At 32.8% G+C, this 19180-nt stretch overlaps 1 protein-coding gene across 1 annotated transcript; it reads right to left on the reverse strand.

Annotated features, from left to right (window-relative positions):
* Positions 1-12033: 12033 nt before the first annotated feature.
* LOC123667938 lies at positions 12034-18111 on the reverse strand. Its single transcript, XM_045601768.1, has 5 exons — positions 18074-18111; positions 17334-17475; positions 16232-16317; positions 15782-15929; positions 12034-12770 (listed from the first exon to the last, which is right to left on the reverse strand). The coding sequence occupies exons 2-5, from the start codon at positions 17442-17444 to the stop codon at positions 12198-12200; spliced, it is 918 nt and encodes a 305-aa protein (XP_045457724.1). The 5' UTR covers positions 17445-17475; positions 18074-18111; the 3' UTR covers positions 12034-12197.
* Between the last annotated feature and the right edge of the window lie 1069 nt (positions 18112-19180).

The raw sequence follows: 19180 nt of genomic DNA on the forward strand, positions 1-19180 counted from the left end.
AAGTATTTATAATTAGCAATCATGTTTATTATAGAAGCAAAGAGGCATTACTAGAAAACGAAGTTTCATTTTAAATTTCATATTGAACATACATATGCAATGAATGTATCGAATTTTTTATATTTTTTCTTTAAACACCTTGTCCTAACAAACGATGGGTACAAAAAGTTAATTATAGATATCGAAAATATATTATTGACATACATTTTTACGAATCATTTTTATTTATATTGACAATTAGCATGAAAATTTATCTGACAGTGTTTATAAAACCAATCCGCAGTGCAGCAGCGTAGTGGATTAAGCTCTGATCCTTCTTCTACATGGGGAAATCCTATGCCCTATGTGGGATATTACAGCCTGAAGCGTAAATTTTAAAATATCGCTTATAAAACGGCCAATGACATGATGTTTACATATCATAAAAATAAAATAACCATTTCAATACAATTTCGTATTCAATTTAAAGTTGAGTGTCGAGTGTCGCTACCAAATACTTTATTTTCATAACTATTGTTATTAAAATTAATTTAAATAAGTAATTTTGATAAACTTGAAATACAAAACTATTAATAATTGTTTAATTATTATTAGAAGTCATAGCATTTGAAATGTGAATTTACACCAGTCTGACTTTTGGCTAACTGTCTCAATTTAAAGTCCTGCAAATTAATTTGACACAAAGATTTATTTAAAGTTTCATTTTGTAAATCTTAATATATATAAATCTCGTGTCACAATGTTTGTCCTCAATGGACTCCTAAACTACTTAACCGATTTTAGTCAAATTTGCACACCGTGTGCAGTTTGATCCAACTTAAAAGATAGGCTATTTTTTATTTTGATATATTATGTTATTATTATATTTCAGAAAAAAATAAGGTGATACGAAGTTCGCCAGGTCAGCTAGTTGTTTTATAAATACATATAATATACACTATGAATACCAAAGGCTTCGTTTAAAATGTATAAATAAATAACAGATTATATATTATTGTGATAGTTATTTTACCAAATATTGTACATGATGTACAATTCTAAGAAAAATTCCGAAAATACAAATAAAAAATTATTAGTGATTTTCAATTAATGTGATTTTGTATAAATATATTGTAAAATAAAAAACTAATTTTTTTCTATTTATTGTAGTCATAATAATTACAAATAAGTATATATATTTTAAGTGTTGTACAAACATATAATGTACTAAAATCCGTCCAAGGATTTATAAATGTATTAATTTTGATAGTTTATTTCGCATAATATTCGTTTGTATTTTTTCGCCGTTGCTACAAATAGAATAAAATCATTTTAGGCTGTTTTAAATCGTCTATTATTTCTTTTGACCAACGCTAAAGATTATAAGAGAAGATATAGAGCACAGCGGGAAATCACATCATCATCACAGCTGCCTTTCGCAGTCTACTACTGGATAGGCCTCCACAATTTCACGCCAAAAATGGCGTGAACTCATATGTTTTGCCCAAAGTCACCACGCTGGGCAGGCGGGTTGGTGACCGCAGGGCTGGCTTTGTCGCACCGAAGACGCTGCTGCCCGTTTTCGGCCTGTGTATTTCAAAGCCAGCAGTCGGATGGATATCCCGCCATCGGTCGGCTAGCGGAGCGGTCAATTTTTGATATGATATTCAAAAATGCTTAGAATTCCTAATGTGTGGGTAACACAAAAATAAAATTGTACATATTAAAAATAGCATGGTGTCGTCTCCTGTCAAAGATTTTCATTGTAATATGAAATATTTACGGGTTTCTGTAAAGAACTCACTATAGACGGCGCCACGGTTCGCTTAAACCGAAAATAAAATCATCATATCAAAAATTTCGATCTAGCGGGTACATCGTTCCATAGCCTAATTGGCTAGAGCGCTGACATAGTTAGTCGGAGACGCGGGTTCGATCCCCGCTGGAGCGGTCAATTTTTGATATGATATTCAAAAATGTTTAGAATTCCTAATGTGTGGGTAACACAAAAATAAAATTGTACATATATATAGATATTCTAATGTTTTTAACTAACTTCCAAAAACGGAGGAGGCTCTTAGTTCGATTGTATTTTTTATGTATGTTACCTCAAAACTATTGTATGGGTGGACCGATTACAAAAATTTTTTTGAATCGAAATGTCATGTTATTTTTTTTATATCACTAGTTCGGCAAACAAGCGTACGGCTCACCTGATGTTGAAGCCGTTTTTTTAATCACCAACTGACTACAACTCTTACTGAATAACCCAATAATAAACAATTTAAAAAAAAAAATGTCTTTCGCTATCCGAGCAAGTCACAATAAACCCGCCAATTTAGTTTCGTAGACTCCAATAAAAAAACTCTAGCATTAAGCAAAGCAAGCTGTCAAACATCTCTTCAAACAACTAGTAAAACAAAAAAACAAAAAAAAAAGGCATGATCCCACCCTAAGGTACTCTAATACGTACTTTATCTTATCATCAAATTAGTTTCTTTTTATTAACAACAATGTTTTTGCCGCTTTAACGTTAAAAATTACAGCGAATTTTCTAACTTTTTTATTACATTGTTTACCTTCATTTCCATATCAATATAAAAATTAGCGTATAAATAATTAAACCACGTCAATTTAAAGTGTTATTATCTCTTTAATGCACATATATTGAGGTTAATTAACCATACACAGTAAATAAATACGATATTCATTTCTCTTTTTCGTAACATAAAGATTATTAGCTAAACATGGAAGGATCTAAGGTAAGCATTGCTAGACCCTTTTTTTAATTATATTTAATACTTATAATGCAAAACAAATGTATTTTTAACACGATATTATCGAAATATTGTATTTGTACTATGTATACCTTTTTTAGAGTTAGAATTAGATCTTTAATAAGAAAAAAAGGTTTTTAATAAATCAACCACAAGTGAATTAATTTCTAAAAGATTTATTTATTTATTTATTTACATGATAAACATTTTTAGTGGCCATACAGATGTTTGCCGTGATGTGGGTGTTTGTGCAGTCCTTGTGGGTCTCCCCAACATGCCTCGGAGTGCACGTTAAGCCATCGGTCCTGGCTGTTATCATGAATACCTGATAGCGATTGTTACTCATAGTAGGGAATATATCCGCCAACCCGCGATGGAGCAGCTAGCTCTGATACTTCTCCTACACGAGAAAAGGGGTTTATGCGCAGCAGTGGGATATTACAGGTTGAAGCTAAGTACACCACAACCACAATTAAAACATGAAACATTTAAAGACAATTACAGACTGTGAAGTACGATTGGCGGACTTATGGCTATTTAACCATTTCTTCCAGACAACCCAAACAGAGATATAGGTACTAGCCGTATCCGCAAATTCATTCTCGATTGCCATTCCTTTTATTAAACCTAGGTTCAGAGATTTCCAATTTCAAAATATTTCGACATATACTGAGTTTTATAAGAGAGGGTCTAAAAGTTATGTATATTCATTAAATTTGAATAATTTAGGACCTTTTTGTAGACCAAATTTATGGTTCACTTTTCTAATGCTAGAACTACGATCTCGCACGTGCATCAAGCTCGCATTCGATCACGCTTCGTGGAACAGAGTGCCTAGTGCGAGTTTTGTTTAATCCGTCTCGCAATAACGGGCGTAAATTTTAACTTCAATTTGTATGGGAAATTCGGCATTTCAACCTAGTCCACGCGTTTGCCGCTAGATCACTCTGTACCGACTGTATCGTAAACTATTCTTTATCGTTTAGGCTGCAGTGTTTAAATTCCCATGCAAAATAATCTTCACGTATAAACGCGTTTCTGTCATGTTTCTGTGAATAAAACTCGCACTAGGCACTCAGAACAGAATAAGTCTTGCTTTGGGTCTTTTCAAGCTATTTTTAGGTATTATCAGTAATTGCCTGCCAAATTTCACCCTTATGTGTCCAGCTATCTTTGAGATTTCCTGGTGTGTCAATGACCTAACGATTTTATATATTGTAATATATAATAAACTAAAAATGAGCTAAAACCTAAAATTAAATCGGATTACACTCTAGATTTAGAACTCAGTACAAATATTGACTTTCATCCTTTCTCACAACCGTGCTAAATTTTAGAACAAAAGTGTCTTTAAGGAAAAGTTTGTGTGTCAGCTCTGACGACTGGAGTTTACTCCTTCAGATCGACTGTCTAAATAGGCACAAAAAGGCTTACTAATCTAAGAAAGAGATTAATAGCATGTCAAATGGTAAATAAACGAATCAAATAACTTTTGATGATTAATGAGTAAACTCTAAAAATATTTTTAAACATCTTTATGTACAGAGTTAACTCTTTTACATTTTCATTATAAGTTTCGATATTTACAATTATTATTTTGGTTACGCAAACAGACTGTGTGTTATCTGTAGACGTAGCTGCGGTCTAATTAAATTTATTTTTTATTTATATTTCACGCTTATAACGTTAGTTTTATACATGGCAAAAGCTAAAAAATGTAAATGGTGGACTAATTAATTGTATGTAACATTGCATTTAAATTTCGACGAAAGTTCAGCCTTAACGATAGAAATTTAACTGTCTGATAATGGGGTTGTTTGTTGTGTAATAAATGTAAAATTAAATTTATTTTTCAGGTTGTAGTGAGTCTTCTGATTATTGGCTTAGTTGCTTCGTTGACTCAAGCGTACGATAATGAAGCTAATGGGGCGGCATACAATTTGGCAGATAATAGCGAAGAACAAGCGTGGAAACAATCGAACGAGAATGATGCTTATGGACTAGCATACAGTCTGGCAGATAATAACGAAGAACAAGCGTGGAAACAATCGAACGAGAATGAGGCAGCATATAGGCCGGGATAAACTAATATAAATTAAAAATACGAAAAAAGAAACAGATTAACATTGCTACAATATTTTGAAATGGTACGAGCCGCGGCTCTTATTTTAGTAACTATACCTCACATACAATAGTATCAGCTGTAATTGCACTTAATTATATTTAAAATGTCACAACAATTATACTTAATCCGATTTTTTGTAAATAAAACACTTATTTTATTTCATTCGATTATTTTATCATACTTTATTTATTTGAAAATATAATAATTTGACAAGACAATTTTATGCCTATCATTTACATGGCTTTTTATCTTTACTACGACAACTACACTAATTATTAGTTAAACTGTATTCTGACATGTTACAATAACGTCATTAGCCACTCAGCAATATATGAACTGTTAAACTTAATATTTTATATTTAAGGTTCATTTTTGTTCGTTAAGTTGTCAAAAAATACCTCTCGATGTTACTGCCTTACTTATTGCCGTAATTATACAGACATTTTTACCATTTATGTCTTGGATCTTAATAACAAACATATAAAAATTTTGATAAATTTACTAACAGTACTATGTAATTTGCGATCTCGATGTCTTTGAACAAAAACTGAAGCAGCAACTCTTAGCACAATAGCCTGATAGATCTGTCATCTGCGTCTACCTACCGTCACAGATCACGCACATCACTTCAGCCTATCGCAGTCCACTGTTGGACATAGGCCCCCACGAGTTCGTGTCTAAAATGGCGTGAAATCATGTGTGTTGCCCATAGTGACCACGCTGAGCAGGCGGGTTGGTGACCTACCGTCAACCTATTGTTAACAATAAAAGTGCCAAGAAATATGTTGTATGTTGAATGAGCAGGTGCTACAAGAGCCTTTATTTATCGAGATTACTTATTGCGGGGCGATAAGTCCGCTAGGAGTGATAAGTCCGCTGGGGAGCGATAAGTCCGATAGTTTTATAGCTCAATATTTCCGACTGGAGAAGTACCTCAACCTTACAGAAGAACTGATGTTATGTCCTATGATTAGATAGCAAGAGTTCCTGGGAAGGAATCCTTACCCCTAAGTAAGGTCAGCGAGGCTCTTGTAATGTATCTGGTTTTATAGGCATCCAGAAGCTACCCTTATAATGAAAGTAGCCAGAGATCCTTGGAAGGGTCAGTAGTAGGATCGATCACGCGGTTGTGCATGCAACTGATGTTTCAGGCTGTAATATGCTACTATCACTTATCGCTAAGTAAATTGTAAGCTTATTTGCCGCCCTATTGATATAAAAGCGTTAACTAATTTCGTATGTAAATTTAGAAAAGATCAAGATATATACAACGGACAAGATTGTCTGAGAAGGCTTCTTAATAATGTGACGTCAGCAATATGACGTCACTATCTGCAATATAATCACGTTCCTACTATAATTCGTTATATAATAAAACTATTTTCGATACAAAACAATAACTATAATTCTACAACACTTTAATCAATAACTTTAACACACGGTGGGGAGACCCACAAGGACTGCACAAACACAGCACACGGCAAATATCTGTATGGCCAATAAAATGTTTGTAATTTGCGGGGATCGATCCCGCAACCACCAGCGCAACAGCCACAAATCAGTTTGTGACCGTTGCGCCAACGCGTTACGCTCGATAACAATATTTCCATGAGCGCCAATTGTTGCTAAAATTCCTTCTAACATCATTTTATCTCTCTTAATTTAAACTTTAATGACAGTCAGCTAGACGTAGCATAATTTAACTAAAGAGATTAATAATGAATAAGAAGCAACTCGTAGAAACCGGTTTTTGACATCGCAGAGTGCCTTGCATCAACATGTATTTCAATAACAAAAATAAAAGAATACGTAAACTTTATATATTTATTCTATTCAATTCATCCAAGACTCGTAAAACGAACACAAACTCTCTTCTAGTTGCTTCGACTTTTTCCCGATCATGCTCCACAAATAATCTGAAGTTCATTTTTGAAATTATGTCAGCCTCATCCTCTAAATTTTCCACAAGTTTTAATACACTAAAATGCAGTAATACAGCACCAAGCTCCCTCTTATCTACTTTCTTTAAATATACTTCTTTAAGGTCAGAGAACCAATTTTGTGTATCGAATTTTGTCACCATCGCTATGTGTTTTATTGCGTCGTGCAACTGTAAATGATCAAAATATTAATTAAAGGTATCAAATTTCAAATCGATCCAACATTAAAATAGTTGAAAGGATAAATGTAATTTAGAAAAAATTATAACTTAAACAAATATACACTTCACACTCAATGAAGAAGTCCGAGAAGAAAGAATCAGAAAAATTATTCTTTTTTATATAACTTGGTCAGCAAACTAGCGTACGTGCTCAAATGGTGGTAAGCGATAACTGTAGCTTATAGACGCCTGCAACACCAGAAGCATCGCAAGCGCGTTGCCGACCCTATCCCTATTCCCCCCAGGAGCTGTCGTCGCCTTACTCATCAACAGGAACACAACACTGCTTGTAAACAGTATTATTTAGCTGTGATCTTCTGTAAGGTTGAGGTACCACGCCAGTCCGGCTGCTACATATATTTAGTAGGAAATTTTACATATATAAATAGTTCTATTTTCAAATCTAAAGCACGCAGGTTTTGAATGATTTACTTGAAAATGCCCGCCGCGCTTGGTGTAGATTTGAAATACAAATATTTATTTCTTATCTGTGTCTATGACCTCTTAAGTAACTCTGTTTTTAGCTTGTAGGCATCTGACAGCTATCATGGGTTAGTGTTAGTCATAGTATGAAATCATCCGCCAACCCACAACAGTAAATGATGCTCCACCTTTCTGTTGTATGAAGAAGACATTTTTCCGAGCAATTAAATGTTTGAACTCAAAGTGTTTTTGATATCATGATAAATATCATGAAATAACATTGAATATAAAATATTTTGTTAAAAACTTACATCATTTAAACTAATTAGTATCCTTTTCAGGAAATCCTCAAATTCAATCAAAAGCCCAAAGTTTTGTTCATATTCAGAATTTTTTATATTTCTAATATACTTTGCGAAATCTTTCCAAAGCACTAAGGGATGTTTTGTTTTTTTCTTTTTTTGATTTTTAGGCAGAAATGCTTTCCTTTCCCTTTTATCGACATTTACTCTGTCATATTTTTGTAATGAAGTTTTTGATGATTTGTACAGATATAGGCAATATTTTAATAATTCAAGATCTTTTGGGTGCATCTCTTCTCCGTATTTTAGACCTTCTCTGGAAAATTAAAACTAAATAAAAACTCGGGTTACTAATAAGGATTCTGGTAAAATATCCGTTATTCTTCTTTATGGTATTTATTATATTATACTATAAGGCAATTATGAATATTATTGCTAAACTAGAGTCTACCCTGGCTTCACATAATTAGTATGACATTATTATGCTATTCTGATCGTGGTGGTTACTCATAGTATATAATCGCCAAGCTGCAGTAGAGCAGCGTAGTAATTCAAGATCCGACCATTTCCTAGATACATCTAATAAAAGAGATTTTGTCCGGTTGTGGGACTTTATAGACTACATCAATCAAAAACAGCTCATTATTATTACCTGAGCCTATCGCAGTCCACTGCTGGACATAGACCTCCACAGGTTCGCGCCGAAAATGGCGTGAACTCATGTGTGTGGCCCATAGTCACCACGCTGGGCAGGCAGGTTAGTGACCGCAGTACTGGCTTTGTCGCACCGAAGTCGCTGCTGCCCGTCTTCGACCTGTGTATTTCAAAGCCAGCAGTTGGATGGCTATCCCGCCATCGGTCGGCTTTTTAAGTTGCCAGGTGGTAGTGGAACTATGTTAGTCCCTTAGTCGCCTCTTCTTTTAGCAGCGTCTTCGGTGCGACAAAGCCAGCCCTGCGGTCACCTACCTGCCTGCCCAGCGTGGTGACTATGGGCATAACACATGAGATCGCATCTTTTTAACGTGAACTTGGGCAGGCCATATGTCCAGCAGTGGACTATGATAGGCTGAAGTGATGAATACTGATAAATATACTGTCATGTATATGACATATTTTAATTTTAATAAATGACATATTTTAATTATCTTCATATTGATAAATATTATTGTTACTTACGTCAGATCTAACAGCCTCCATATAGCTGATTGAATGTCTACGGAAGACCTTAACCAATCATAATTTTTTAAGCCTTCATCATTTAACCTTATCATATCGTTTAATACCTCGAGCATTGCATCAAAAAATGAATTAAATCCCTTCTCATCCTCTTCAGTTTGGACAAAATTATTTATATTTTCAATACTATCAATACTTGGAGAATACTTGCCATTGATACTATTTGAAACTTCATCAAAATCTTCAGCTACATCTTTATTTCGTATTGGAACTATAATTTTAACTTTAAATGGTACTTTCCTTAATTCTATATCCCCAGAACCTTTTCTCTCATCGCCATATCTGTCGTAATAGTAATCTAAAGATATTTTGTCCTCGTAATCCATAAATTTTTCATTATTTTTCTTTGTAGGTATAATCTTTTTAGGTATACTCTTTTTAGGTTTTGGGCCAGATTTCCTTAATTCCTTATAAGCTTCTGGGATAAAACCAAACTTTTTCTGAAGGTAAAAAAGTTGTCTGACAGCTCTTACGTGATCTTTTGCTGAATCGCTCTTATGTATACTATTAAAAGTATGATCAGAGTCATCTGAATTAGGAAGTTTTTTATCTGATTCTAAATTTCGTAATATATACCTACCATTATTAATATAGTCCATATCAAAGTAATCGTATGGATTTAAATTACTTATAAAACGAGTTTGTACAGGTTTCATAAATCCATACATGTTCGTATTTTCTGCTTGGATTGGATAGTTATATTTCATTCTATACTGACGACCTTCGTCATTATTGTAAGCGGAAAACCTATTACGTGAAAAAACTTTAGCATCAAATTCATTTTCATCTTTTCCTTCAATAATATCATAACGTTTTAATTTCTCATGCTCTACTCCTCTTGGTCCAAATTTATCGTATGGTTGGAAATACGCGTTTTCAGAAGCATAATCGTATATAGGCACATAACGAGGTGGGTTATTTGTTTCGGCTTTATTTAGTAATTTAAATGGAGATCTATCTGCAGCTGCAATACAAATTGTAGTATTTTGAAACATACTGTTTTAAATGTTGCGATATAATTCAAAATAGTTATAAATAAATTATTATCATACTTGCACTAAAACTTACCCACTTCAAAAACTTCATATTCTTTTCCTCTTCTTGGTTCTGTGTCTAGTTTTTTAACTGATATTTCATCTTCTGACCTCTTAATGTCTGATCTTAAAGGTAAATTTATCTTGGATTTTTCTTCGGATTTATTAGTTTGGTTAGTAAGCGAAATATTTGTTGTATCTTTCTGTATCTTTGTTACTTTTACTAAATTCTTTGTATTTGTTTCATTTATATCTGTGGTTGACATAACAACAGTACTTACATTTTGAATATCACCACTTCTTTGTAAATCTGTTTGTTCTTTGTATATTCTTTTGTCAGTGATATCTTTTAAATTATTTTCAGTCGATATTTCAGTGTCCTTTGTTGTTAGTGTTGTACTGTCGTAGTTATCTCTTTCATTATGCAAAGTGGACTGTATTGCTGAAATTGTTATAGCTACATCAGTAGTAGCACTATCTTCAAATGCAAGATCTGAATTTTTTTGTTTCCTATCTTCGCTTTCTTCAATATAATGATTATTTTCTATAGTTACTTCATTACTTTTTCTTTCATTTCTGCTTTCTTCAGTTGTTGGTGAAGTATTCTCTTTATTAATACTATCATTCTCCGTTACTGAGCTAGTATCAAAATACGTCACTGTTCTTACATTATCTATATTGTGAAATGACTTTCGTAAATTATCTTCATTATTAACATTATTTGTTGTATTACTCACATTATCTGAATCACCTTCCAAGTTTTTACTAGAAGTTTGAGAATATTCATCATCATATACAGTATGTACTGGAATTACATTATAAGGGATTTCGCTTGTTGTCATCTGTTCTTCTTCACCATTTACTTTCAATACCTTTCCGTCGCGTAATGTCAAGTCTATATATTTATTTTCATCAGCGTTATCTTCACCACCTTCTTCATTCTTCTCAGATTCATCTTGTCGCTTTTCATTTTCATATCGTTTTGTTTCTTCTCTAAGTATGTCTTTTACAAATACATCATGAGCGTCTAGTTGTTCGTCATTTATTTCAACATCAGGTTTATTAGGATTACTATTATCATCCCTCTCTTTATTAATACCTCCTAAGATTCTTCTAGCAATACGATCCAGAAATTCCTCTTTTTCCTCCTCGGGTAATAAATCAATGAATTTCCCAAAACTGTCGTCATTACCAAATACACGTAAGTTTTTTGTTAGCACTAGAATTAAAATTATTTTAAACATTTTGCTGGTTTTTCTTAGTCATTTTCATGAACGTAACGCTTTTGATCAGCGCGGAAACTGATTTATTGATTACAAACGTACATGTCATATTAATCGTGCGTTTCAAATTTAATGAGTTTTACAATTATGTGGAAAATTGATTTACTTGATAAGAAAAATATTTGATTGTAATTTATACGTCAATCGTATAACTTAGTCTTCAACTTTAGTTCTTTGATTTCATACCGTGAAAGGGTTTTTTACATCTTTTTTAAGGGGTACATGGTAATAATTTTATTTGTATTTATATTTGAAAAAATTTAAAGGTTTCGAATATCTTTCTGTTTCTTAATTGTATCATTATGTTATGCGATACATTCAAATTATTATTTTTTTTTAAATTTAAAAAATATTTGTTATGAGGTAAACTATCATTACTATTCAGAACACTCTCATAAACCTTCTCCCAAATGGGTGTATGTACAGATATGGGTTTGTTTATAGACATTTATTTATGAAGAGCTTGTGACAACTTGTTTTTTAAGAGGGGAAACAGGACATGAAAGTTTCAACTCGGAAACAACATAATGCTCATAATTATGTATTTACGATTTATTTTTTAAAAGTGTTTATTTCAATATTAAGGCAAAAAAAAATGTAAAAGGATTGGTTAATGAAGCAAGTTTGAAAATTTTTGATTCTAAAGTAATATAGATTACATCTTCTTTAGTTTATTTGATGCTGTGTTTTGGATTTCGAATAAAAGACACATGAAAGAATTTGTTTATATATTTAATTAAAACTACAATCTTTATGGCATTTATTATCTTAATAATCTCTCTATAATCTCTAAAATTATCGACTATTTACACAACACCGTGATACGTTAAGTGATCATCATCTTTCTCCTTCTCTATTCTTCTTTACATATTATTTATCAAACATTGAGTCTGAACTTCTTTGAGCCTCTTGAAATCATTCTGCCTTTCCTCAAATTACTCCCATCACCATAACCTCCATTAATTTTAACATCAACAGCTGGAGAGTTTTCAATTGTTTCAAGTTTAACTTCTTTTACTGATTGATAATTTTTACTTGGTTCTATTTGAACTTCTTCAATCAACGGTTTCATGTCACTTGGTTCTTTTTTAACTTCTTCAATCAATGGTGTCATGTCACTCGGTTCAATTTTAACTTCATCAACTTGAGGCCTGGATTCACTAGTTTCAAAATATGTACCAACGCTCGCATCTACTTCTTCCATTATTTCTTCCAATGGTTCAATTTTTTCCGCTTCTTTCAACAATTCTTCCATAATTATACTTTGTTTCTTCCTATTCGGTTGACGAGTTTCTTTCTTTGTTGGGATCGTTTCTACGTCTTTGTCTTTGTCATCTTCTTTTGATATTTCTGGATCAGTAATTCTACCTATCTCCATGTTGAGATCATAGAAGTTGGGTGATTCTTCACATGGAAGTGCATCACGTTCCCACGTACAGACTAACACCTCCTTAACAGAAATGAGAAAAAATATTAAATTATTATAGTTTTTGAACTAATTGTAAAACTAAATTTAAACGGAGATTTATAAGGAGACGTCTTAAATATTTAATTTGAATCTATAGGACCTGCAGCAATAATTTGTTAATAATAATAATAATACGTATTCGCTGATAAAATAAAGAACAGTGGAAATTATATCTCATGCGATCTAATTTGACTTTGTAAACTATTTGAAAAACTATTACATAGTATATGACAACATTTAGAAGCCTTATTACATAATTATATATACATATTAAGTTCTGTCAATATATCAAGAGCCAAAATCCTTATACGAGTCTGGCTGTACTTTAAGTAATTCTTAAAATTTAAATGCAAGACGAGTAGCAGTAAATATTTAAAAGAACCTAGGTTCTAGATTATAAATAAGATAAAAGATAAAGAGACCTGCAAGAAACTTGCATATATCTTAAAGAACTTGGGTTTTATAATTATTACATAGTATAAAACAAAGTCACTTCTCGCTGTCTGTATGCTTAGATCTTTAAAACTACGTAACGGATTTTGATGCAGTTTTCTTTAGTAAATAGAGTGATTCTAGAGGAAGGTTTATATGTATAATACATGCCGAATATAGTAGAGGAGCACTGATAGATAGCACTGATGATATTTCAGAATTTTTGAAGTCTAAGTAGCTGAAACTCCTAAATTTTATTTCTGTGAAGTGTGTGTGTATGTGTGTGTGTGTAATGTTACAAGAAAATTTCACTACCTACTACTACGATTAAATACAATTTTACAAAAATAGTATTTGAAATAAATCTATAAAATCTTTTTTGACAGAATTTTCATCCCGAATGATATTTCAGTAAGTTTTAATATCTTACTGAGAGCCGATACGTATGGACGTAGACTTATTTCATTTTGCGATTCTTTTGTCTTAGAGATAATGAAATACCTGTTACAATTAGATGCATAATAGTGACAAATGCACAATTGATAAAAATACCTTTTTTTACATATTGCAATTCCAAATAAATAACATTTTGGTGAATGTAGATTGAATTGATAAATATAAATGATAAGGTATAAGGAGGCACTACGACTTGTTAGAACTGTTAGCTATATCATCAACACACATGGTCAGACTTTGGTTTTACCGTTTCGTTTACTACCTAAGTGGAAGCCATTTGGCGATATTGATCACGACAAAAGAACGAGTCATCACCTCCCCAATTCAGCTTCAAGGATTACAATAGGACTGGGAGTATTCAGCTAAGACGATATCATGATTACTTTTGAAGGAAAACCTTTTATATGCTGCTTTAACCTGGCAAAAAACAAACTTTGTGATGGTGGAGCTGCTAAAGACGGAAAGAAAAAATATTAGTTTCAATGCATATTTAATTCTTTCGTCTTCGCGGTGAGAACTCCGAAGGCATACATTTGAAGTATTATTTTATCATTTTGTTCCAAGCAAAGACACAAAGCTTTCTAAATATACTCTGTTTTTCATGGCTATCACCAATCTTGCAGCAGATTAAATTAACCAATTTCAGTACCTAGAAGTTGTGTTGCTAGGAAGATAATCAGCCCTAGACAACATTTTCACAACGAGACAGACTTTCCAGAAAACTGAGGAATAAAATTAGCTGCAGTTCTTAGCATCTATTCTGGAGTTCTTGCAAGGATGTTGATAGTGAAGACGATAATGATGATGATGATGACGAAAATTATGTGGTGGTAATGATAATGATGATCGTTACTCATAGTAATAATCCGCCAACCCACATTGGAGCAGCGTGGTGCATTAATCTTTGATCCTTCTCCTACATGGGAAAAGTGACTTATGCACATTAGTGGGATATTACAGGCTGAAGCGTAATAATAATGATGGCAATGGTGATAACGACAACAACAATGACGGTGACGATGACAATGACGATTACACTGATGAGTTCTCTATCATTTTTTAAAAGAAAACACCACATTCTTTCCGTCATTTATTAACCATATTTTCTACTTTTTTACTTCATAACGCTAAGTGATCTTTTAAATTTGTATAAAAATTTAAATAAAAAATTTCAAGAGAGAACAAACGTTTTTGTCCCTTTTTAAATCATTTTAGCTTCTCTTCATAAATTACTTTCCATATCTTAAATCAATATCAAAATCTTCAGAGGAAGTTGTTTTACTTGTACCAGTTTCAATTTCATTGACTGGAAATTTAATATCACAAGAATCGTTTTGAACTTCTTCATCTGCACATTTGTATTTCGTTTCATAACCTTTAGCAGTTGTTGCATCTACTTCTTCTGAAGTTCCTTCCAACTGTTCTTTTCTTATATTTTTATCTTCTTTTGAATCTGCTGTTTCGCCTATGTCTATATTAAATCTATTTTTGTCGGGATAGTATTCAGGTGAATCTTCGCAAGGAATAGACGTACTCTTCCACACGCACACTGTCACCTTCTAGATTTATTTAAGGAAAATATGTTATGAAAAGCTCTGCAATTAACCGTCAATTTTTTTTGTAAAGTAGTAGTGGTATCTTTGCAGTCATTTTATCTTTTATCTAATTTATATTGTAGAACTGCCCTCTGCATATTATTTCTAATCTTGCATTTTAATTTAAAATATTATTTTAAAGAGAACTAGACTTGTACACGTATAAAAGATTTTGTGATTTGATAATAATTACGTGACTTATTACGTCCCTACCAAGAGTAACGTACATATGAACATTGTCATGATTTACCTAGTTCTTATTTTTGTAAAATAATTGGAACCAACGATTGTATTTGGATCTTTATGCAAATACTTACTCTGAGCGGGCATTTAACCCGAAATTCTTGAGAAAAAAAAAACCATTGCACCAAACGAAGCTAAGATTTCCAAAAGTATACTGTCATCGCTACTGTTAATTTTTTTTAAATATGTATATTAGTGAGTCCTCTAAAGTAGTTAAAAGAAAACATAGGATGGGATTTATATGCATAGATATATACTAAGTTATACCTGGTTAAATACAGTTTCCTTTGGACATATAAAACTATATTTTAGTGTGACATTTCTCCCTGAAGGCGTCTGTGTAGGCACGCATACGTGAAATATTTGGCAGTCGTTGTCGACGTCAGCGTAGTAGCCGTAGGTTCGATTCTCGCAGCTGCAAAAAGTAATTACATTATTGATCTACATTAATGAGTTTGTGTTTTATATGAAAAAATGAATATGACGGTGGTATGTTTACACTTATTTATGTAAAGTCGAATGTTAATAAAATAATTTTTGGTTGTCCGCTTTTGTCCAAATACAATATTTTTATTTGCACTACAAGATAATTAATGTTAATAGAATTATTTAACACTTTCATAATTCAACACTAGATGGCGACACTAGATGCATGTAAATTATAGGTACTAAGAGTTGACTTGTTTTTTTTTATTCGCCGGTTTTTAGTTACGTTACCTGAAGGTATCTGTAATATTTTCTCTAATAGACGTAGAATTCGCTGGTAAATTTAAGGTGTCCATACTCGTTTGGTTGACCATCTCCTGAGAAAAGAAAAGTATTTTATAGATTATATCTGTATAAATAAAAATCAATCACAGAAACGTATGCACGCGCATCATTTCCAAATACTGCACTTTCTTTCAACTAATTTTTTGACATAAATTCGCCGGTGGAGGCTGGTGACACGGTGAACCTGGAAGGTTGACGCTAACTTGGAGAGCTCTTTGTCCAACGGTGGACTGAGATAGGTTAAAGTAAGCAAGCGTGCATTCACAAAAAAAAATATAATGGGCTGTAACCCGGCGAGTTCACTAGTTTGACATAATTGATAAATTTAATTACGTGGTGACTATGGGCAAAACACATGAGTTCACGTTATTTTTGGCGTAAACTTGTGGAGGCCTATGTCCAGCAGTGGACTGTATAGGCTGTAATGATGATGATGATGAATTACAAGTTAAGAGTTGTCTATTTGGTTATTTTTTTTATCAAAATCCAGAATTCTAGAACTACATGGAAGTATAATTTAAGAATGTGATATAAAAAAAATATGAGAAGTAAATTCGTTATTTCCCACAATTTTGGCTTCCCATATTTCTTCATACCGCACCACCTGTATCGTTTCCTAAGGAGTTAGCTCCAAAAAACATTGTAACTTATTAATTCAATCTTTGCCGAAATGAGAACGCTAAGATGGATGTGTGGAGCGACGAGGAAAGATCGGATTAGAAATCAGTGTATAAGGGGAAGTTTGAAAGTAGCGGCATGACGGAGAAAATGAGGAGCAGTAGGTTAGCGTGGTATGGGCATGTAATGAGGAGGGATGAACGCTATATTGGCAAAAGAATGTTAGGGATGAATGTCGAAGGATGAAAAGCGATCGGCAGAACAAAAAAGCGATGGATGGATTGTGTGAGTGAGGACATGAGAAAGATAGGAGGAAGTGCTGAAGTGACGAATAATAGAGAGGAATGGAAGAGGAAAACTTGTTGTGCCGACCTTAGATAAGTGGGATAAAGGAAGGGAGATGATGAGTTTAATATTTTTATCAACCTACTCTCAACATCTTCAATATCGCACCGCTGTGTACCTCCATTTCTATTTCATCACCGAACACATAGAACATTAATACAACGATTAATATACTTCGGAAGATTATCGCCGCCATTTTGTCTTCTTATGTTACTACACAGGTATACCTGAAAAAAATATAATTAATTATTTTTTTAAATAATTAATTAAGTAACCGTTTTGAATAACTAATCAGTCTACCTACCCGACTTCTCTGTCTGTTTGTCAGTCTACTAGAACAGTCTATCCAGGAGTCATTTAGTCTAAGGCGTTGAGGGTTTGTTTGCACAAAGGGCAGATACGAATATAAATAAGATTTGGACAACCAGAATCCAAATCAAGAAATTCCAGACCATTCCATTCCCACCAGAATCAAAAATTGGAATTTTTGATTCTGGTGGGAAAGCTATCAATCGCGGTTGTTATCATAAACACCTGATAGTGATCGCTACCCATAATAGAAAAATTCAACGCCAATCTGACATAGAGGACGTTGAGAATTAAGATGTAAGTGGGATGCTTTACGGCTGAATCAATTTAATTTTATATTATTGAATTCATTTTATAGCCTACTCATAGCTCCCGTTTTTGAAAACATCAAAATTGACTATGAACTTATCCTGACACATTAATAACCTGTTCTTTTCCTGACTTCAAATTATATTGTCCTTAACCTTTACCAAAACTAAATTAACAATTTAAACCTGCGTAGCTTGGTATACTAACAACACACTGCAGTAGAAACACATCACTGAACACGTAATGTTTATAAAAATTGTTATTTTTTAAAACTTTAATTACTTCGCACTGAACTAGTCACAGACCCTGGCGTCACTCCAATAAAATATAATGATATTATTATGGGATTCTGATAGCGATCGTTACTCATAGTAATATAATATCTTCCAACCTGCAGTGGAGCAGCGTGGTAAATTACGCTCTGATACTTCTCCGACATGGAAAAAGAGAGTTATGCCCAGCAGTGGGATGTTACAGACTAAATTAATCAGTTCACCAAAAATTATTCATAGCAACAGAGACTTGGCGCGGGATTTCGAGTCCTTGTGAGACTCTCTTGATTTTATTTCGGCGCTGGTTTTTATTTAATGATAACTCCTGAGATTTTCATTTAAATTATATAATGTACAGGAATATCATAATTTTCATGAAATACTTAGAGTATTTAATTTATTTTAATTGATAAAGATTAATATTGTATGTGTGAAATGCTTTTTGAATACTGCATGTACGGCAACCGTCTTTTAGAAGTCTTGTTATAGAATACAAAAAAAAATAGATATGTGACATTGTAAGCTTTTTGTAAATCTATATAATTTTGTTTTCTAACACACGAAAAAAAAAACGACTTAATTTTAAATCGACAAGTAATAAAATGAGAACTCATACATGTACTTATTATTAGGGATACCTCAAAAACTGGCCGTCCGACAGCTTTAAAAAAAAATCATGGTAATCGATCCACCAGTAACAATTTATGAAGTAGCACATATAATGAAATACAGTCGAATTGAGATCCTCCTCTAGGAGGCCAGTTAAAGTTGAAAAGTTGAAGTTGTGTGTGCTCGCAAATGAAAAAAAACCGACTTCAATTACATCGACGAGTAATACAACGTAGATCGACGAAAAAATAGTCAAGTAACAACGCGTTATCAAAGATTACTCAAAAAGTAGTTATCAGATCTCGATAAAATTTAAATGTGACCACGTGACAAACATCAGCTTTCGATTAAATTAAAAATTATTAAAATCGCTACACCCAGTAAAAAGTTATTGCGGATTTTCAAGAAGTTCCCTCGATTTCTCTGGGATCCC

Source organism: Melitaea cinxia, chromosome 29 (genome assembly GCF_905220565.1).
Source record: "Melitaea cinxia chromosome 29, ilMelCinx1.1, whole genome shotgun sequence".
Lineage (NCBI taxonomy): Eukaryota > Metazoa > Arthropoda > Insecta > Lepidoptera > Nymphalidae > Melitaea > Melitaea cinxia.